Source organism: Anarrhichthys ocellatus, unplaced genomic scaffold, assembly GCF_004355925.1.
Source record: "Anarrhichthys ocellatus isolate YVR2014 unplaced genomic scaffold, GSC_Weel_1.0 scaffold32, whole genome shotgun sequence".
Lineage (NCBI taxonomy): Eukaryota > Metazoa > Chordata > Actinopteri > Perciformes > Anarhichadidae > Anarrhichthys > Anarrhichthys ocellatus.
This window is the reverse complement of record NW_022280062.1, coordinates 3,832,982-3,855,668: the sequence shown is the minus strand read 5'-3', so window position 1 is coordinate 3,855,668 and position 22,687 is coordinate 3,832,982. Positions and strand designations below refer to the sequence as shown.

Here is a 22,687-nt window from a genome sequence, read left to right as displayed (position 1 = left end):
TGAAAGTGTTTTAATTTGATACAGTATGAATATCTTATTGCTACTCTGTTTAAAACACTAATGTTAACATTCAAAGGATTTGTTCATGCATGTTTGCATCTGTGCATGAATTTTTACTATACACCTTAAAATTGGAGTAAGCTGTTAAAAAGGATATCTTCCATTCAAATACATTTTAATATTCATATGTGTGAACAATTCAAACCTTAATAAAGCACCTTTCAATAAGTAATTGTATAAAGACATTTTAACAACCCAATAGTGTATTATTGTGTCATACATATTTAGTATGTGTGTATGATATTAATAAATGCTAAATAAAGGGTTAATTAATACCAATTAGTGGATGTTACCAGACATCCGTATTTAGACCTTATTTACCGATGTTTTACTGCTGCTTATCAGAACAGGCTACAATTTCCTTCGTTTCCCGCAGTTATCTATTGTTATTGTGAGAAGTCAAAGTAAAGCCAGGAAGTCAATTAGAATGGGTGTCTTTCTGACTGCTGCCCTCATTTCGCTGTCTCATGTTCACTGGTGAAGGAATGCAACAGATACCCGGCTCCTCAGTCTCAAATGGAAGAAATCTTTCCTCGGAAGCGCTTCGTAAAAACAAACATAGGCATGATGTGAAACCATGAGCCGCACAAACCCCTAGAGACGGGTAGTGTGTCAGATCCCAATCTCTCCTGAGGTCACTAGTTGTAACCTTTTACCCTCTTAGGAATAAAATCAAATAGGGAGATTTATAGTTTATTCATATAAACGTGGAATATGAAACTGTAATATCTCGTGTGAAAACAAACACGTCCTGTTCTGCCTCAGAGACAGACTAAACAACTCACTACATTTATTAAAAAAGGGCTACGTTCTGAGAACACATCATTTACTCCCTGCTCATTCTGGTTGTTAAAATCACACAAGTGAGACTGAAACAAACTTGTTTTTTTTTTTTTTTTAGCTTGTTCCATGTGGTCAGAAGAGGGGGTGGATTAGGTTGAGTGTTGAAAGCCGTCATGCTTTCTCTCCTCTCCAGTCTGCAGCGTCTGTCAGCTCTGCCACAGATCTGTCTAATAAACCAGCTCTGTGGACCGGTAGAGTTCCCTGCCTGAAGGCTCCCTTGCCAAATAACAGAGTAACTTTGAAGAAAAAGAAGAAAAAGAGAATTCTCAGGCTACACGGCTTCTCTTTGTGCCATCATCTCTCTATCAGATCCCCGTTTTGTGCTCAATTAGCGAATCTTCCAGAGTGCCTTTTATTGAGCTCTCAGAGAGACAAAAGTGACTTATTCGCATCGCTGTTCTCTCCACAGAGGCAACGACAAATAACGCCTTGTTTATTTTTTTAAAAGGAGAAAATAATTCAACTTAGTAGAGGCAAGATCCAAGTCAGATAACCCACCAGGATTTAAATTTAAATTTGAAAAGCACAAATACACGCCGCAGCAAGGGCAGACTCTGTGTATTCTGTCCAGAGGGTATCGATTCAATGGCAGCAGAATGATGCTTATTCACGTCGTCTGTCTTTTGTTATCTTTTTTGTCTCAGGTGCAAGTGTAACCTGCATGCCAACAGCTGTGTGTTTGACAAGGGGAAGCTGGGCTGTGAGTGTGAACACAACACCACAGGGCCAGACTGCAGCCGCTGTAAGAGGCACTACCACGGAAGAGCCTGGAGTGTGGGCTCCTACCTCCCTATACCCAAAGGAACGGCAAATATATGTAAGTATATCAGTATTTCTTATGTTTTGGAGGATAAAGAGTGGCCATACAGACTGTTGGTGCTGGTAGAAACATACCATTTTCAGTCTGGCTACAGCAGACACTGGTATCTGATGCAATAACGAAACATCGTACCTTTTACTCTTTGCTCCTGAGAGATTGTTGCACCTCTTTATCATATTACCTCTTTGCTTCTGGTCTGCTCCTCTCTGAATGTCTTTTTAGTTGTTCTCATCAAATACTCCCAAATATGTTTTCTTTTGGATTGTGGACTTAAGGAAGTGCAATTTGTATTGGAAAGTATATCAGAAAGTAAAACTCGAATAACTGCCTCGCGGTTGTATGCCTCCTCCAACCATCATTTTATCCAATTTATAAACATTTGTGTATTGTTGAATTATGTCCAAAAATGTGTTTTGCGAGGTCAAGGTGAACTTTGACCAGGAAATATGAATCAGTTCATGAGGAGGTTTGTACCAAATTTGAAGAAACCCCTCAAGGCATTCCTGAAATGTTGCGCTCACGAAAATGGGATGGACATGAGGTCAATGTTACCTTGACCTTAAACCCCAAAAAATTGAATCAGTTCATCGTTGAGTCCAAGTGGATGTTCGTGCTAAATTCTCATTCACGAGAATGGAACAGACGGACAACCTAAAAATATAACGCCTCCGGCCACAGCTGTCGTTGGCACGGAGACATAAAAACAACTTTGGCCATTTGTTTAAACTCTTGACGTCAAACTCCCTCTTTTCTTATGCGTTTCTTGTATGCCTTATGTCTCTGCTAACTCAGAAGCAAAGATGGAACTAACGGGACATCATTCTACTCTCAAGATCTCTGTTAAGACATACAGTGAAATGAATATTTGCCTCGCATCATTTGTATGGATTTGACCACTGGACCAACTATACAGACTTAGCTGTAAGCTAGCTAGCAACAAACGCACAGCTTGTGACTGTTGGAGGGTGTCCGTGTTCAGCTCAACCGTCTGGCCGTCCACTGACTCCTCGATCATTTTTGACCCCTTTCATCTCACATTCAAAGCCCATCCTTGAGCAGGCACAGGGTTTTCAGTAAGACGGTAAGATACAGTTGAAAGCTCCTGAAAAGGCTTGTAAGCGAACCTTTAGCTCACATTATTTCATCAAACAGGTAGTTTTAGTTGTGTAAATGTAACCTATACTTGAACCATATAGGTGGCCGATCAGAAAACGCTGTTGAGAGCCATTTTCAGAACAGTCTTATGGGTCATTTTGGAAGGCAGTGATGACCAATAATCTATATTGTTATTTAGATATGAGCATTCATTGAGTATGTTAGGTTTGTTTAATTGAAAAGTCATGGTGTGTTTTCTTCATTCAGTAATTGAACATAACGTCCTTCCAATACATTAGCATTGAATTTACTTTGTGTGACCTAATACTTGATATTTTTCTGCCTGTTCACATGGTAGTTTTGGGGCAGAAGGTACCCTTTTGCATTATCCCCATTATAATCTTGGACGGGAGTTGAGTCGCATTCATCAAATACCAGGCCTGAGGCAGGGGGCTCATTGCCTCAATAAATCTAATACAGCCACTCAGGGATGTGGTGGTGGACGGCCAGGCGAGGCCAGATGGAGGAAGATCTAACCCTCTGGTCCTCGGTTCACACTGATTCAGTCTTCAGTCAGAAACTCTCATGGCAGCTGTCTGCTGGGATTTAACGCAGTTCTTTTTTTTTCAAATGCTCAGTTTGATTGTCTGACTTGAATTCTCAGACATGGTGCTCTGATTAGATTTGTACAGAGATGTGATATTGATCCACTTATTTGTTGATGATGAATTAGAGCGTCACACAGTCATTTGTATGAGTCTTATGTATGTGATGAGTCTGTGGTTGTGTATGCAATGCATGTGCACAAAACTGTGTGGGTGTGAAACACATTTGATTGTGATTGGGAGTTTGTTCTTGGGAACGTCTGTGAACTCTAAGGAGATATTGCTGGATTTACCCCTGCACCTCTCCTGTGTTATGAGTCTCCCTGCAATCTGGTGCCCACTGTCAGATTGACAGGCCGTTATTAAAATATCCAATACTTGGCCGCATCTGCGCTGAACTGATGAAACCAAGGTCTGGCCATATCAAAAGCAATATTAGCACTTGTTTGGCAGTGGCATAAAATGCAATAATGTCACACATGGAAGTGACGTAACAATATTGGTCCCCCAGGTGTTGAATGAACAAATGTGTGTCTTGAATTATTCTTATTTCTCTCATAAATAAAGCCCAGGCCCCGTAACATGCCTCTATCCATTATGTGAAGCTCATATTTCCTATGAGGATATTAAACATACAGGCCTCGTATCAAGACAAATATGCTGAACGTGCAAAATGTAATTATGGTCTAATAGCTTTCATCTGTCATCAAGTCTTCCTTTTTAATAATGGAACTAATTTATCTCACAGGTAGGAACAGGGCGAGGTCTATTACATATTCAAATCCCTGCATATGCAGATATATGGACATACATGACCCTTCATCTGATAAATTAAGAGCCCAAAATAGAGCCCTGCGTTGCTATGGGCCATAGCTGTCAGCAGCAGAGTGACTGAGAGTGATTCAAATCCAAGGCTTCCCTAAAAGAAGGAGGAGAAAAATCTGTAAGTAGCCTGGAGAGCAGAAGAGGAATCACTTTGAGAATTATGTTGACAGTCCACTTTGCAGAAAGCGTCAACTCATCTTGTGTTCAAAAGCAGGTTCGCAGGTTTAGAGGGGTTGGGGCTGAGAGTTTGATCAGACTGTACAATGTGCTTTGGCTTCAAAAGGGCAATGTTGCATGCCCTCCATTTCTCACGCAGAACAACTATTGGTTAGGAATTGCCATTTGCTTGCTTTCTTGCAAATGGCAGCATAAGATCTGTGCTTTTCCTGCTGCAGCAGTGTTGTGACAGCCCAGAATCTGGTAACGAAGTGATGAATAGGGTACAACTGATATGAAACCCCACTGAAACATAATCACAGAAGGACAAAGTGATAGAGCACGAGAAAATTATATGAATTTGCGCTAATTGTGGGGTAGGATGTCCCTGCTGATTACATTAACGCAACAAAAAGATGGTGAATCCACAGCCAGATACTGATAACACAAAGGCTTTCAGACAAAGCCTGCTACAGGGTTGCCAACGTCAGCTCCAGCTCACAGACAGGACCTATTTCAATGCTTGGAAATGTAATTCATTTTTTCAACATATTATCTTTGATTTACAATCAATCATAGGCAAATGTTTTAAAGCATTTTTGTTATTCTTCCATTTCTTTGATTGGCTTTATCTCAGTTTTCTATAAACTGCTAATAACACTAACCTGACAGTCGGAGCAGATTACAACAAGCTTTATTAACTATTTGCAGATGCTGTATGACTGGTTTGCTTCAGAGATTCATTGATTCAAAGATGATTAAAGGTAACAGCAGATAAAGAGGGCAAACTGTCGAATATGTTTATTTGAAACAATGCTGATGAAAAGACTTTCTGCATCTAGATTTATGATTCTGTTGACATTTTGTCATTGGCAGACCTGTTATTATCATCAGAAGTAGGCGGGTGTTGGACCATGCAGTGGTCGGGTTCTCTGCAGAGTCATGGCTGCTGTTAATCAGTGGACACAGTGGAGATCAATTTGATAAGTGTTGGTGGGCTTTGAATTATTCAAGGGAAACAATTATGTTTTCTCTTGCAGTAAAGTTTGAAGAGTTACATTACATGAGTCCATGCTTTCATAAAACACTGTTTCTGTGCTCTTTACGCAGGTATCCCCAGTAATCATGGACCAGTGCGTAAGTTGATCAAGCTTTTTTAAATTGGCATGCTGACTAATGTCTTCCTCCCCCAGTGATGACTAACTCTTGTTTGACTGATGATGTTGGTGTGAGGAATTGTTCTGTACATTACCATTATCATTCATCAGTATGTTTTCCAAGGCATTTATTTAGAATTACATCTTAATATCCTACTTTTATGAATGAAAGTAAACCTGTGCATGGTGTGAGAAAACCCAACTTTCTCCAATGCAGTTTTGATCGTGAAAATCATTGCTGGAAGACTTTAAATATAAAAGAAACTAATACAATTTTCTTATCCTAGTGACACATTTTCTATTTATTTTAAGAAAAAAACAAAAACGTTTATATGTTGTATTACAAATTGTTTATACTTATACTCAGACATACATTCCTGCTAATAGTTTTGCAAACCATGCTATAACGTTTGATATTTTGGATATATATCCATTGTTTTAAGGGAGGAAATACCAAAAAACTCACACGCATGCTTTGCAAAATGGTCAGCAGTAATATAACGTGTACAATTAGTAGTTAAGTAAAAACTTAAAACACTAGTAAGATTAAATGACTTGCTAGTTCATAAAATACTGTAGGAGTCCTGCATGTTTGGGCATGTTTGGGCTCCCTTCCGCACTAGAATATTTGCTCGAAGCTGGTTTTAACAGATTGATATTTGCCCAAAGCCAGACAAAAGAAAAACATTTTTCATGAAGACATGGCTCCCACCATGCATCCTTAAGCATGTTGATGCCTGAAGGCGAATCCTCATACTGGATAACAAATGTACATGTCTCTGCCTTTGTCTTGTGGAAGATTCACTCATTTAAGCTGCATGCACACAATTTTACATCAGTCCATTTACTAATCCAAAACACGTGGCAGAAACTCTCCAATAAATCTGAGGCAAACAAGCCCAGATAACTCACAGATTATTGTAAAAAAAAAAAGACAAAAACAAGAATCTCTGCATGCTGTCCCTGTGCTTTAACTACATAACAGCATGAAAAATATGACAACTCAGTGTAATATATAACCTTTCCCATCTTTACGCAGATCGAGCAAATGCTTCATCTCTTGGTGTTGCAAATCGTAACCAAGGTAGGCTTATAGGCTTTGTAACTTCAGCATGACATTAATAATACATAGAGACAACTGACTGCTTATTGATTGGCAATTTACACACAAGAAAAGTGTAATGTAAAATTTGCAATTAGGTTGTTTCCCCAAAGCCGAGATGCTTTCATCCTGCATGCACACAAACACACACGCTGGTCCTTACAAGGTAGACTTTTTGTTGTGAGAACACTATAGGGAATGGACCACATGCCTCATGATCACCAAGTCCACAGCCTCCTAACCGTCTTTGATCATGCCCTCTTTTTAATTACCAACAATGCTCTCTGGGGGTGCAGCCTCTATGCCATTTTCACAAGGAAAAAAAGGATAGAGGAGGAGAGGGAAGGAGAGAAGAGGCTTCAGGGGGGTTTATGTAGATTGATCTCAAGCTATCTCCGGCTAATCCTCAAAGCCAGATATCCTGTGTAGTGAGTGTTAAGTTGCATCTGCACCACTGCTCTCACAGCCAGGAGAGAAAAAATATTTAAAGAGGACTTTCAGGATTTCCACGATTGAGACAGGGTGTTTCCTTCTCCTCTCTGGACTCACAAAGCTGGGAACGAGGTGCACCTGTGAAAATAATCCAGTCTTTGCTGCACTCAGAGGTGAAAGGAAGCCGGTTACTGCACTGGAGTGGATTACAAGAAACTCTGCTTTCCTGTGTAATGTGCATCATTTCCATATAAAGAGCCACAACACAGAATCAATCTGACCGATAACAATTTCAATGAAAAGCTTTCATTTGGTCCATTCTGCACTTACCTTATCAATTCTAAATGCCCCATGACAGTATGTGTTTTCATAGGAAAAGTCCTCTGGTGCAAAGAGAGGTGACATTTTATACTGCAACAGTCTCTGAGATAAACACAAGGAAGTTATTTAGCATTTGCGATAGGTACCAAATGGGCTGCAACGATGATTGTTTTTGTTATTAATTAATCGACAAAAATGATATTGATGAATAATAGCTATAAAAGAGCATTAAAAATTGGTAAACAAACTTCAAATTTCCCACAGCCAATGGTGACTTATTGTTTTTGTCTGACCAACAGTCTACAATGATATAAAAACAGAGAAAAGAGATTCAACTTCTCATTTTTACATTTCCGTTTGTGTACAGATCAAACAAACAAAATTCAACATGTAAATGTGTGAGCTATATTTGTAGGTGTATTTTTCAACAAAGTCAAACTAGCCTGCTTCCACTCTGTGCTACGCTTAGCTAACAGGCTGCTGATGGTGGCTTAACATTGTTGCATGAGCGTGGTACCAATCTTCTCTAACTCTCGGCAAGAAAAAGAATATTTCCCCCTTTTTTTTAAAAAACTATTCCTCCAATGGTACTTTCGTATCTTCCAATTCTGACTTGACAAGCATTTACCAACACAGGACTTGAGTGAAAAGAAAATCAGACACTTTCTATCTTCAGATGCAGTTTTGTTTCATTGCCACTGTCAAGTGCTACGATGCAACTGACACCTTTTATTGAACTTCAGAGCCTCGAGTCATGACTAATGACGAAGCCTTCATGTTAATATGATAACAGGAGGCGCGGTTGAATGCTGGGTTTCAGCTTTCCCTGACACCATGGCAAAAAGACATTGATCCAATGTAATAGAAGCAATACAATTCTTTCTCAGAGTATATAATTAGCAGATCCTGTATCTGAAAACTGTCTCCGGTCATAGTTAATTGCACTGGTGAATCTATAGTTATAACGGATTTTTAATCACTATGAACAACTATAGTATAAATAACTACCATATTTTTTCCCTGTATGTAATTAAATGGAGATGCTTTTTTTTGTCAATTCATCCCATTAGACATTGGTGTGGAATTGTCATAATTAGCATATGAAATTTAAATTATGGCCCAAAACATGTTTTGTGAGGTCACAGTGACCTTTGACCACCAAAGTCTAATCAGTTCATCCTTAAGTCCTAGCAGCGGACGTTTTTGCCAAATCTGAAGAAATTCCCTCGAAGTGTTGCTGAGATATCGCGCTCAAAAAAATAAATATAAAAAAAAAAGGCGGGGGGGATCTTTAACACCATAACTCAGTGTCTGGCTTCACATGACTGCAACCAAGCTCAGTGATTCATGTAATATTAATATCGGAACTTATTGCCATCACATACAAAATAAATCTTCCACAAAATGCTGGTATCTCATAAACTTCGTCTTAGAGTACTGAGGATGTTAAGAGTTCACGGAAAAGAGAGGATTAGAGAACTGCCTGATTATGTTTATGATAAGGATACTCAATTTACGGCTGCATGCCAAATAGGGTACCGGGTGGCGCGCTGACCATTTCCTAGTTCACAATCAAAATAAATTGATTTACAATGTGATTTAAAAAAAAATTTTTTACTCTCAAATGAGGTGCCAGAGGGCAAAAAAACAACAATATCAAAATAGACTAATAGAGCTTGTTTATGAATAAAAAGTCTAGGGGAGGTTCCCCCGGACCCCCCGACAGAGGTTAAACCCCCAATGTTTGAGCGGTTTATTAACTGGCCCATGGCCTCCTGTCATTTAACAAAAGTGTTCCCCGGGCAAAGCAAGTTCAGAATTCCTGGTTTTCGACAAAACTAGACTGCTCAAAAAAGCCAATATGTCCTTTCAATGTCATTATGTTTCCAGTCACACAAGCAGCAATATGACGAATAAGAATAATTATCTCAGCTCTTGGTCCATCCGGTCTATCACTGTTTGTGTTGTTGCTGTGGTGAATTTTCTCCATGTTGCTTCATGCAACACCGAGGCCCAAGGATAGATCTGTCATAACAGTTATACTGCTAAAATGTCACACATCTGACGGAGGTGCGAGGTGCCAATATGTCCCAGAGAGAGTCCGCTGGTGCTTAGCCAGGACTCAAATTGCTGCTTTCTCACTTGCTGCCAGCATACGTCTAAGACTGTGTGTCACGCAGGGCAAGTTTGTCGACACCCCTATATAAAGATAGTTATGTTAAAAAAAAATAATTAAAAAAAAACGTTCAAACAGCATGATGTCGTATTTCATAATCGATTATTAAAGGGGCACTCTAATTCTGATGATTCTTTTTTAATCTTTCTCTTCCCCAATGTTATGGAAATGCTTTTTCCTTATACACATTTGGCTTTTTAATATGAGCTAGTTTTTACATTTCAGACACTAATTTGTCTCACTGTGTTGAGTTAAAAGTTTCCCCAGACATGCTCATCTCATCTATAATAGATAGGAACCGAAGATACCAACTTACAAACTTTATTAATTCACATATACCCTGTCCCTATGTGAGGTTTTCTTCTGAGCGACAGAATAATTGACTTATTTTTCTCTGTATTTTGTCATGACAGCAGGGCCCCGTGGCTCCACTAAAACACTGCAGGCTTAAGCCTCGGCCTCTGCAAACTAATTGGGCTACAAATGCTTTTCGAAAGACAATGGTCCTGAGGGTCTGCTGGAGGATACAGAGATTATCCTTTGGCAACAGGAAACAAAGTTAATGCGTAGACTAGACGATGGAGACGCTGCTGATCCCATGGTAATTTTGACCAAAACACACAGAGCAGGTGTTTTCAATTAGCTGTAAAATAGAAAGCTGCTTTGAAAATACTGATTGGGGTGCAGCCAGAAGGCCATTAATGTTTGAACGCAGTTATGATAGGAGAGCAGCACTCTGTAATTCAGGGGTCCATTGGTATGCATGCAAAGTTCAAGTACAGACAATTTTGCACTTGTAAGGTGCTCATTTGTTGGGCATGATTGGACTGACTACAAGTCTTAATCCTGTCAAACTTGGACCAAGACTGTCAGGGCCTGAGATATATTCTGGCTGGGCTTAGAGGAATACTTCACCCACACAATGACCACTTGCATATCAATTACTCGCCCTGTGTTACTTTGAACTCTTGAAGAAAACTTCCCTGCTGAACGAACGAAGAATCAAAATAAAATGGAGAAAAGTCTTGATGAATTTAAGTAAATGGGGGCCGTGTTAAACAACAGCAAAACTATATCAAAACATTAGTTTACAAACTCTCGCACAGCTTGTGCAGTATACTGATAAACAAATGGTAATTTTGTAGTATCCCTTTAAGCTTATATTGCATTTTGGGACAGGTTTGTGTTAGGCTTGATTATAAACATTATCACTTGGGATCAGTGGAAACAACGCCGACATATTTTCACATTTTAAGTTGATATTGTAAACTTATTAAACAGATGATTTACACATCCCACAGACGCGTCGATGTCAGCATGTATTTGATAGTAATCTACGTAGAGCTGAGGGTACTACAGAGGTCATTGTACGTGTAGTAATTTAACCCTCACATCACCAGGTAATTGCGAAATAGTGCTTTGTGCAAAATCGACAGTACAGAAACTTTCAGTGGTCATGACAGAGAGACATGGCGTGCCAGCCACTAATAATATCAGAATTCTAATCCAACCCCTTTCACTGCTGCACTACAGCCTCTGATTACAAAAATGATCATTTTAATTATTCTTTTTCTGTATTGATTTGCCCTTTAAATTGACATTGAATGTAAACAAACTGCTTTTTCCCCGACATGATCCGCAGATCAGGGTCTGTTGTGTCTGTTTTTAGGGGTTTCATCTAAATATAAATATGTCGATTCGAGTTTTGTGAACAAAAAAACATCAATTGTAAATGTCAGGTTTTCTTGTCAGTCTCTGAATCAAAGAGCAGTGGCTTCTTGCCAGACTCATTACTTTTGCACCAGTGTTCAACAATCACACGGAGAGAAATCTATCATGCAACGCAGCCACAAGACCTGCTGCATTTTAAGTCAGGAGTATGGTTGATTGTTAGAGATGCTATATATGCTCTTATAATGCTATACCATTATCAACCCGTCTATAAAAAAAACATACAAACAGTTTAACAGAACAAGGCTGTCATACCAAACCTCTCAGTGTTTCTGAAAGTAGAGGCAGACGAGGCGAGGAAAAGAGTAATTTACAGCACTTCATCACAGAATTATCGATGATGAAACCCCTCTTTCCACAGGTGGACTTTCCATTTTAAGCACATAACAGCAGTGGTGTCTGTGTGAAGGGGATGGGGATCTTATTAAGTTAAATGCAATACCAATGCCTTTTTAATCAGTTTTGGCAGGAGCAATGATGAGGCTATTTGTTGCGTTTATTCTGATGCATGAGCCACATTACAGAAAACCAAAAATGTGATATGTATTTATGCAAGTATAGATATCCAATTACACTGAAATCTCTTGGCAAATATTACCTCTTCCAGGATTTCACCTCTGCCAGCAGAGAGGCTTCCTGGACTAATTGAGTCGCGAGTTTGTGTCTGTAAATGTGAATTTTGGCTTATGTAGAATCAATCTGTAGGAAAACAAAGAAATGTTTGGTGGCCACTAGAACAATGCAGTCCTGGATTTTACATCATTTTCCTTCGACAGGGAATTGTATTGTTTGTTGTAAGGTTACCCGCCGAGAATAAATCTGCAACAATTGGTGATTGACAAAAAAATGCTTATTTCCATATCAAAGGCAGTGGTGGTGCAGGTGGAGCCAGGAAATCAATCCCATGTTTTCTCCTCTTTCTGTTCTTTGAGTGTCATTGGGCCAGAGGGAACACAAATTGTATTCTCCTGTCCTGCACAAGGGGGCTGTTTCACCATACTCCAGCATCCTTTGATTCACTAATCATTAATTTCACCTCATCACTGCCATGGTTTGTTTGCTCTTTTGTTTGGATTATTTGCTCTGAAGTCCCTTTGGTGCTCCTAAAATAACCACAAATCCATAAAACGTCTGTCTCTGTTCTTTTGTCATAAACAATCATTCATGGACAGGGTTGTCACAGGCTGTGGGCTGCATTCAAGTATTCATACAGTATGTGCCCTGGTTATCTGTGTCCTCGTCCTCTGCCCACTCCTCCACTGAAGTCCTTGGCTTCACCCTCCCTAATGTGTCAGCTGTGCTCTAAGGACACAGAGCGATGCAGACAGGACAAGCAGAGGCAGCTTGTGCCCTGTGAACTTGCCTGTTTATGTTCTCTGCCACCTTATCACTGAGTGATCTATTAATCACCCCTTCCTGTCACCTCTGCCCTTTTTGCTTTTGCCTCCATAGCTCGGGTGTGTGACAACGCGATGCTGCGCTGTCAGAACGGTGGCTCTTGCCACCACCATCAGCGTTGCCACTGTTCCCCTGGCTTCACGGGCGTCCTGTGCGAGAGAGCTCGCTGCCAGGGCCCCGGGGAGTGTGATGACCAATTGTCTGGACGGGCCTCCCTCCATCATCCCCCCATCCGCCGCCGGCTCGCTCTCACCCTTGTCGTGCTCCCACTATTGATTGTTTCCCTTTGCTGAGAGACCCGAATGGCCTCCCATCCTCAACCAAAACCCTAAGACGTATGTTGAGACTGAACTCTCAACCATAAGGACATGAAGGACAAACGATGTGTGGACAATATGCTCAGCATACAATATAAGGAAATCTTTTGTATATCCAAGGCCACAGTGGTGGAAGACTTATTAGTGCAACAGATTACGCACTGATCGGTTATACTGAATGTTAAATGGATTTTTGAGAGGCTTGGTGAAGTCACTGCTGTCTTATAGTGTCACAAAGGAAGCGGTTGGAGCCCTCCCTTTGTGATTATGTCATTGGCTGACACTTCATTAACGGCAGACTGGAGACTCGGATAGAGCTACCAACACTGAGAGCAAACTGTACAAAGCTAGACACATGATTTCTAAGTATCATCTGAACTTATTAAAAAATAATAATGTAAACGGGGGACATCTTAAAACATCTTGCCTCACTGCCTCCTTCCTTACTTGCCACCTTCTCCTCTCCTTTCCTCACTCTTCCCTCTGTCCTTCACCTTCTCCCTGTGCTTTGGTGACTCTGGTGATTTTACTTTGCTGAAAGGGTGTCTGTTGTTTTGCCAAATGCTGCACATGTATTATTATCAAGCCCCTTGACAAGAACCAATCTAATACTTTTTTTCTTTTTCTTTCTCAGAGGCTTTGTAGTCACGCTTGCGCTCACAAGTTGTAACATACTGTAACTGTATTTAATTTTTGTATAAAACAGATATTTTCATGACTAAGCAAAACGAAAAGATGTATTACTTGTTTTCTATTGCTGCCGACCTGTCCTAGATGTGGACTATGAGTGCACAAACAGTTTGGTTGTATCATTTCTTTGCTTCTGTGGCACATGGTTCTCTTCATTTGAGAGCTGCTGTCAAAACTATGTTTACAGTACACACTTACACAATACACTTCCACCAAAGGGAAAATGTCTTTGTCTTGTTGTTGAACAGTAGTCATTTTATTAGGTAGTAACATTTGAGAACAGATGTGTGGAGTGAAACAGTGTATTGTTTGTAGATACGTACAAGCCGATGACCATAGCTGAATGTCAATTTAAAGGATTTTTGAAAGCTATCAATACCAATCGTTGACCTATTCACTGAAGCAACAGTTGCTGATGGCAATAGATCAGTCAACACATTAATTCCTAGTTATATGACTACAGTTGTTTTTTTTCTAACGTGTTGTAACCATCCTTGTTGTGCTCATGAAACATGGGAGAATCAGAAGAATCTCAAGCCGAAATCCCATCTGCTTTATGTAAATTTAACAAGAAGACTTGAAAAAAAAAAAAAAAAAAGGAGATTGCACGGCTGTCGCAGAGGTTGTCCAGCTCAAATCTGTAATCAAATCTAATCCTTGAATCAAATGGAAAGAGGGGAAGGTTTTCTGAGCTGGTACGGTTGAAAGCCTGCATCCTGCTGCGGGAGCCTCCGTGAAGTGACACGTACAGGAAATGAGCTTTAACTCATGAAGGGTCAATGAATCGAAATGAAGTCGCTTCCCACTGGGTGACATACTGATCACAGAGACCAATTTCATTTGAGAGATTCCTTTTCTTACCAAGGTTGTCATCAAACACCTAATTGTGTTAGAGTCTACTGTAAGTGCCTCTCATTAAATGACACTGTCTGTGAAAAGAGTGGCAAATGCCTTTTTTGACAGAGACACTTGGCTTGGAAAGCAACTTTTGGAGCTTAAGATGAGGATTAGTTGAAATGAGTCAATGCAGTGTGTGAAAATAGCAAAAAAGATGTTTGACCACACACCATCGATACTGCTACGACATCGTAGGGTTGGCCATTGGTGCCTTCACAAAATATTAACACAATGAGATTTTTGATAAATAGCCATCAGTAATGTGGATATAATGACTAAGTGGGTAAATGCAAACAATAGAACAGCTTGGTAAGTTCAGAAAATGACATAACTTTACTTTTAAGCAGCCTTTAAAACCGGTGTAAATCTGGTGGGGAAAAGACAAGAACTATGCAACTGTCAAATTATTTCAATTATCAGCAAATTCGAAGAATTGAACATTTGCTAAACATCCTAGAACAGCGATTGTTTAATAGTAGGTTTTCCCCCACATGTTGAAGTGGTGAGCCTTGGGCTGTATTAAGAGTACTTATATAATATCTTATTAATTTTTGTAAACTAAAATTACAGGAGCAAAAGTGTAGGACACCTTGGCCTGCGGAGGAGGAGGAGCCGGGGATCAAACCGTTAAAAAAAAAAAAAAAATAGATGTGTTTACAACAGTCCAAAATGCTACTATATCTGCATGCATGAAGAGGTTCCCTAAAGATCTCATCACGCTTATAATGCAAGTAGGACTATTAACTAGCTCTATACTGCAATACAAGAACAATGCTGTTGTTATTTTTCATGTGAACTGGTGAAGATGCAGACTTTTTGCACAATACCATGTATGTAGCCATCAATTATATATAAGACCCTTTGATACTGTAGGGTTCTCCTAAACTTAAAACGAGTCAGTTGGAAGCTGGAGACAGGGTTTTCAACCAACTCATGAAACCAACGTTGGCTTAAATAGCCAGCTAGCTACAGCGGATAAAATCACCAGCAAATGTCGTCATTACAGCCGTCAATAAAATAACGACAGCCAGCTCGAAATTGGGAAGTCTGCTTATGATTACCAGTCTGAAATCAAGGACTTATTGTTTTGAAAACCCATCGTAGAGACGATAACTAAGGCCGACGGGGACTTAGCGAAAGGTCAATTGCTCTTTCAACTAAATAACTACGCTCTTGCCCAAAGTACAGTAACAATTATATCGCCTTCTGTGATTTAATAGTTTTGTTCAAGGTTGCCATCTCTGAACTGGCTCTGCTGAATGTGAAGTAGCACTCTTGAGACGGTTTGTGGTGACAGTTGGAGGAAACGAAGCTTTAGAGCAGTGTTTAAGGGCCAGAGTGTGTGTGTGTGTGTGTGTGTGTGTGTGTGTGTGTGTGTGTGTGTGTGTGTGTGAAAGACAATTACCTTTATGACATGTTAGTGCAGTAAAATCGGTGTTTTATGACACTTGCTCCTAGCTTTGGGCTGCATTTAGCTATTAGCACAAAAAAGTTTTAAGGTTAAACCCAAGTCTCCTCCACTTAAATGAAGATTATGGCACAAAAGGTTGATAAACAACTGAACTGAGACCATTGCTCTGTGTCCGGAGCAAGAGCAACACACTACCAACACTGGCATTCTTAGCCAAGGAAGGAAAATGAGCTACATAATTCCTCGACACGGAGTATGGGCATGGGAATATCCAAAGCAACTTTTGCTTCTTCTACACCAGATTTAGGGACAGAAAAAGTTGTGGCAACTCCAACTTGTTATTGAACATATGCATGCATATTTTTTTTCCAATACTGTCATATATAACATTCCATTATTATGTTTTTCTGGTACAATTTTAGAGTCCAGCATGAGGCTTTTTTTTGGAATTCAGTGCAGAGAGAAAAGACCTGAGGATTTTGTATGCTGGTTATGTTCCCCACTGTTGCGTGTCACAGCAACACCTTGTCCTTCCTCCTTTCACTTAAGACTCAGGAGGGGGTATTAGGAGGACATTTTTAGACATGAGCAGAGCAGTCCTTGTGTTCTGCCACTGTCAGCACTGGTGGCACCAACAGAAAGTTACATTACATAAGACAAGGGGTATTCAGTATCTAGGAAAGAGAGGCTCGGCGACATGACTGGAGCAGTCAGCTTATTTGCAATCCAATATCCATATTTAGATCATCAATGACACTTTGAAATGCCCAGCAGTAGAACTCAAAACACAATGTAGTGATGCTCAGGGACAGAAAGCTAAACTTTTCAGCCAGTCAACAATGTAAATAATTGCATGCATTATTCCAAACCATTTGAATATTACCAACGTTTTTTTTGGTAAAAATGGCAACGCAAATCCTGATTCATATTTGTTCCCCCGGCTGTTTTCAAATCAAAGGGTTATAAAAAGGTGTAGCTCCTGTTGAAATCATGTTCAGAAGATATACAGTGATCCACAGATCAGAATCCAGGTCCTTATACTTCTCACAAATATAGTACTGTGTTTCTAACAATAAGTCGTCCTTGACCCGTCACTGAGCAAGCTTCAGCTACTGGCCCAACTGTCACGTTAACAAAAGAAATGAAACTACAAGCGTGGCTCCATGTGGATAGTCATAGCCATCATAATAACACATGTTTGTCCAGAGGAGTGTACCATTACTTACATTACAGTGACAGGCAGGCAGGCATGAGAAGCAAGACACAACTATCTGCTATTTCAACCCATTATTTATCTTTTTTGTCCGTTTGTTTGTTCAGAAAGATTTGTTTTGAAGAAAAGTTATTGCTAGTCTTGTAAAATGATTGCGAAAAGCAAACAAAAACTAATTACTTTACAGCGCATACTTAAAAAAAGTTGGGAAATGATGGCACTTTTAAACAGATTTTGAGATGGCGGATTTACCTTGTTGTATTTTCTTTTTACATTCTCTAATCTACATGTACATGCAACATAAATTCCTTCAACTATAAAAGCCTGGTCACAACATTAAAGGGGCACAGCAAAAGTGATCTGCCTGTCTTTGTGAAATGTGTAGTTAGATTGGTTGCTCAGAGGTTAGCTTACTCGCAAGGCTGTGTGGCAATCGATCTCAACTCCAGCATGCCAGCCAGCTTGGAACAATAGCACACAATGGTCACAATAGCTCTCCAGGCTTCTTTCTACTTCCTACTGGCATTTTGTTCTCATAAGTATACCATATTTATTTCAATTAAGAGTCATTGAAGAGGGGGGGGGAAAGCTCTCCACACTTGCAAGCTACTAGCGTTACCTGTCAGACAGCTAGCTCCTTAACCCGGCTGCTGACGGAAAAAAAAGTTCAGTTCAAAATATGTATTTATACCACCGACTACCGTCTGCAAAGCAATCCTTTTCTGGAGCAGTTTGCACTCTGACAAAGCAGGGTTACATCACAGTTGATGGAGCAGCAACACACCAAATAAGCCCCGGTAGCTTCTTCACCACTTCTCTGTTCATTCAAAGGGCAGCATTGTCAAGTCTGCTTACGGTTGATCAATGGCAAAAATGTGACACAGGAAATGTGTCCAGATGTGTACATTGTCCCCTAGTGCCACTTGACTGACTGCAATTCCTTTGAAATTAACTGATTTGGCCGCAAAAAGTTGTCCTTTTAAATAAAGATGTGAGTGGGCCTTACATAGCGACATAACTCACTCAATAACCTGCATTTGAGAAAATCAGTTATCAATTTCAGATTTCTTCCCCTGTGGGATACAGCAAGCTTTTACTAAAAAGGTGCAGAAGTGCAAAGATGCTCCACAGGGATAAATCAGTGATACACGGTAGAATTTCCATTACAGTTACAATGAATCCACTTTTTACAGATCATCACATCTATCACGTTCTATGTACGGTATGTACACAATTTAACAGTTTCAGTTAGTTTTTATAATTTAAACACAAATTTACAAGGACATGACTAGAAATAATGGTAACGTTGATGCTTTTGTGCAGAGAATAGGGATTCAACTTACATTAGATTTTATTAAGTAAAACAAGGTTACGTGTGAGACCGCCTGAAGCACTAACGCATGCAACAGTGCACCTCATGGGCTTGTATTTGTACAATATAGGCACACAAACTCGCCAACATCTATAGGACCTTCCATCCTCTCCATCGTAATCGATTTGTCTGCTCCAGCAGAAAAATTGTAGAAATTGTATCGACTACATTAATGTGGCAACACATCAGTAATGGCAGTTATGGAGGGGTGGGAGCAGCATGCCATCTGTGGCTTTATCAAACTCCTATTCACATCCCTGACATCGCAAGGACAGCTAGTGGGTGGTTCGCTGGCTTGGCACACAGAGCCAGAGTACACTAGAATCAATACACTGAACAAAGAGGAAGTTAAGCTGCCTCCACTGGAACGTAATGGAAATACCTTTCTTTCTCCCCACTGCCCTTTCAGAGTTCTTGGAAATGGCAAAAGCAGGAAGTAATGCTTTCATTCGGCCACCATCCATTAGCTCAAGAAAGATACAGGGCTGTCCCGATTTTGAAGGTTAAGAGAAGAATATTGGACCGTATACAAAGCTTCAATGAGGCGGAGGACACTATGTAAGTTACAGAAATTGCGTCACCCAAAAAAAAAAAATAATAAATAAATAAAAAAATAAAAAAAATAAATAAAAGGGTACAAGCTGGCTCACTGAAGGCCAACTGTATCAATCTCTCTTACACATGTTGTACGCTTACACACATACACAGAGAGGAAAAGAGAGAGCGGGAGAGAGAGATAGACCTTCTCTTTACGAGAGTCGGTAGCCTCTCACCCTTCACTCTGTCAGTCAGTAAGAAAAACAGATCTCGGGCAGATATAAAGCTGCGAGAAATAGTCGTGCCATCGGACCCGGCAAGCGTGTGCATTTCAACACAAGTTGTCAAACTTTCCTCAAGCTTGCAGTCATTATTTACTTATATGGTACTTTACTTTGCTATTAATGTCTAATGAGAAATGTGGACAAAAATCGGACTTTCCTTTTTATTGAAACAAAAACGTAAATTGCTGTAAATAAATTACAGCAATATCCCATAAACATTAATCTACTCACATGTAGGCCTCTAAACACATTTACAAATAAATAGACTGACGCTTAAGACCTTTGTTCCAACTGCCCGTCTATAAATCTCCTGCGCTGCGTTCCAGTGCCCAGGACAGCGGCGAAGCGACATAAAACACCCTCAGTACACAAAACCAACAGCACTATCCATATGAGAAGAACTAAAAAAACATGTTGATTCATTATGAATAATGTGATTTTACTATTTCTTATTTCATGTGCTATTTGGGATTTTTGAGGTAATCCATAGCCTATATTTCTTTTTTAATGAAATAAAAAAACAATGCATACTGATTTGGTTAAAGCTTCAAAACATTCGGGTCAGCCTTACGTTTTTTCATAAGGTACAAGTCACTTATTTCATTTGAAACTATCCTTTTATCGCTGAGGAATTATTCATGTTTTTGTAGGGTGGGATGGACTTGATGTGGATTTCTGTCAAATAATCTGCAAGACAATTATTGCAAAAAATATGGAATTATTTATCTGTAATGCATCGGCATCTTTAAGCAGGACTGTTTAGAGGCACTAAGCAAAAGCTATTCAAAAAAAAAAAAAGAATCAGCTTTCTTATCACGACCATAAACCAATCTGATGTCCCCTCATTTCAATACAATCTAGGGTAGCAATCGGCTCTTCGGATGTAGATGGTAATCCTATTCCGTCTCACACACGATCACAGCTCTTGTCTATTTTTTCTCAATGCCAAATCCTGCACTTCTGGCCTTCAGTGCCACACCTAAATTGCAAATCAGCCACGGCTGGGATTGGCACCGCAAGCCCTCGACACCCTGTTGAAGAAATTATTTATGTATCACACCGGTGCCGTCCATAAATAAAAGATACCATTCAGTCTGTTCCAGAGTTCCCGGAGCTTGGAAGAAAACGGTTTCTCCTCATTTTTTCAAATGCTGAGAGGGATGTGGGGTTAGTGTTGGTCCCTGGTTTGCATCATTGCCAAAAATAGCATACCTGTAGAATGTATAAATAAAAATTGCACAAAGACTGATATCTATTTCTCTACAGGGTGAGTTCTAAAAATCATACCTAGGCCAATTTTAACATCTAGGTATTTTTGCTCTACCATATTTAAAGTAGGCACCAGACAAGTTAGGACCGCACCCTGAGTAACAGAAGTATTTGAGTTGAATAAGTTGTACTTAACATTTTACAAAATCCAAATTTTACACTGAACTAAAGCTGAAAGTTTCAATAAAAAAAAAAGCTGATGATAAAAATGAATACAAAGGTTGTTTAGCTGCATGCTTGTGGAAAGCATGCACATAATGAATGGGAGCGTCAATGATTTATTACATTTTCAGAGGGGCAGTCATTTTCCCTTTAGGGAGCTCTTTACCTCGGTCTTCTCACAGCCCTAACCTAGTGGGTGAACGCAAAAAGAAGAAAATATTGCGCTCATTAAGTCATATCTAACCGTGCATGGAGTTCAGTAGTGGTGCGAAGAGTGTTAAAAAATTTAGTGCGACACGCTTTGTAAGAGTGGTATGATTTTGTTAAGGGCAGCAAACACGGACGCACGTGAAACTGCACCCATTGTTATCTATGTATGTAAGTTTTCACAATGGGGACATCTTGACCCATGTGACTGCAGGATGACATGAGTTAATTAATGTAGCACACACAAAAGGCAACTGAGGAAGTTGCCAAAGTGCAGCAGGCAGAATGCTTACATACACAGATAACAATGTCTGCAGGTATTTTGATGCGTGTCACTGTTTGCTGCCCCTTTACACGGCCCTCTTCATGAAAAGCCTCAGTTTTCATAGGGACTATTTCCTGTGTAAAAATGAGTCACCCATAATAAATAAGGGAGGCAGCAGAAATGGATATCTCAAAATAAAAAAAAAATGAAAAAGTATACAATTGCTATTATTGCTGCAAATCTGCAAAATTCTGACATTATTTTAACAAGTATGTTAATTTCACAAAGAGTATTTGTTCCACGTTCGTAGCAAACCAGTGTTGGCGATGGTATTGGTTAATCCAAGGGCTGTTGTCTCGTGTATGAGAAGAAAGAGAGGCACAGGTGGTGGTGGCAGAAACTCCCAAAACAAAGAGCTGGTACAAAGAAAGCAGTTAGAAAAGAAACAGACACACAGAACGATAGTCAGCGATACAGACTGACAGAGACACAAGAAGCGGTAGTTTAGTGGCAGAGAATGGGCACATAAAAAATAAAAAAAAGAGATTCAAGTTACAGTGGCGAGAAATAAAGGAGGGAAGACAGAAGCCTACATCACAGACGTCGACCATGAAACAATGGTTCCCTGATGGAAAGAGGCAGCAGTAAACACCCCTGTTTGGCAGACCTGGAGGAAGGGAATGGAGATACAGAAGGAGACCGGAGGGGGGGGAGAGAAGCAGCAGGAGGGGTGAGAGACCAACAGGCCCTGCCAAAGCGGCCCCCATGACGAGCAGCACCACCTCGTTAAACCTGTCCACAGGAGTCACAGGCAGATGCTCTGCTTTTTCTATGATAATGGCCGAGCTGCTAAGCAGCTAGAGGCATCACGCTCCTTTGAACAACTATTGACCTCAAAGCTGTCGTTCGGTTTAACGCCAGCACTGGTTCCAGCTCGCCACACTCACAAGGGGCTTGTTGCACCGCGTTTTAATGCAGGCCTAGATGTATGAGTATTGCTCGTTATCAAATGTTGTGCAAAAAAAAAAAAAAAAAAATGCCTTTCTGGTCGATATGGTATTCATACGTTTGTGTTAAGCTTCTGCGCTCTGCTGCGCTGCATGTGGGCATCAGATAGAGTAGTTAAAGACTCATGATCACCAATTACGGCTTAAGATCTTTAAAAACATGCTCCCCAGACTGTGCAAATTGGCGTAAAGGATATGAAAGTGTTACCCATTAATGCACATTTATTCAGCATTTTACATTTAGCAGACCCACCGCTGTCGAGCATCAAAGCACAGTCAGCCCATGGAGCCACGAGTCTTGAGGAACTAACCAGGGTAAGGGAGGGGGGGGGGGG

The 22,687-nt window shown here is 40.1% G+C and overlaps 1 protein-coding gene across 6 annotated transcripts in view; it reads left to right on the top strand.

The window, feature by feature from the left end:
- Positions 1-14,666, top strand: part of LOC116393135 (netrin-G1-like) — a 53,675-nt gene extending 39,009 nt beyond the window's left edge. For 5 of the 6 annotated variants that reach the window (XM_031865180.1, XM_031865176.1, XM_031865178.1 and 2 more), the window contains 4 exons: positions 1,548-1,720; positions 5,515-5,541; positions 6,601-6,645; positions 12,776-14,666. In XM_031865180.1, coding sequence (XP_031721040.1) covers positions 1,548-1,720; positions 5,515-5,541; positions 6,601-6,645; positions 12,776-13,014 — 484 coding nt within the window. In that variant the 3' untranslated portion in view covers positions 13,015-14,666. The remainder of the gene's footprint in view (positions 1-1,547; positions 1,721-5,514; positions 5,542-6,600; positions 6,646-12,775) is intronic. The other variant, XM_031865179.1, reaches the window with a different exon arrangement.
- The last annotated feature ends 8,021 nt before the right edge of the window (positions 14,667-22,687 follow it).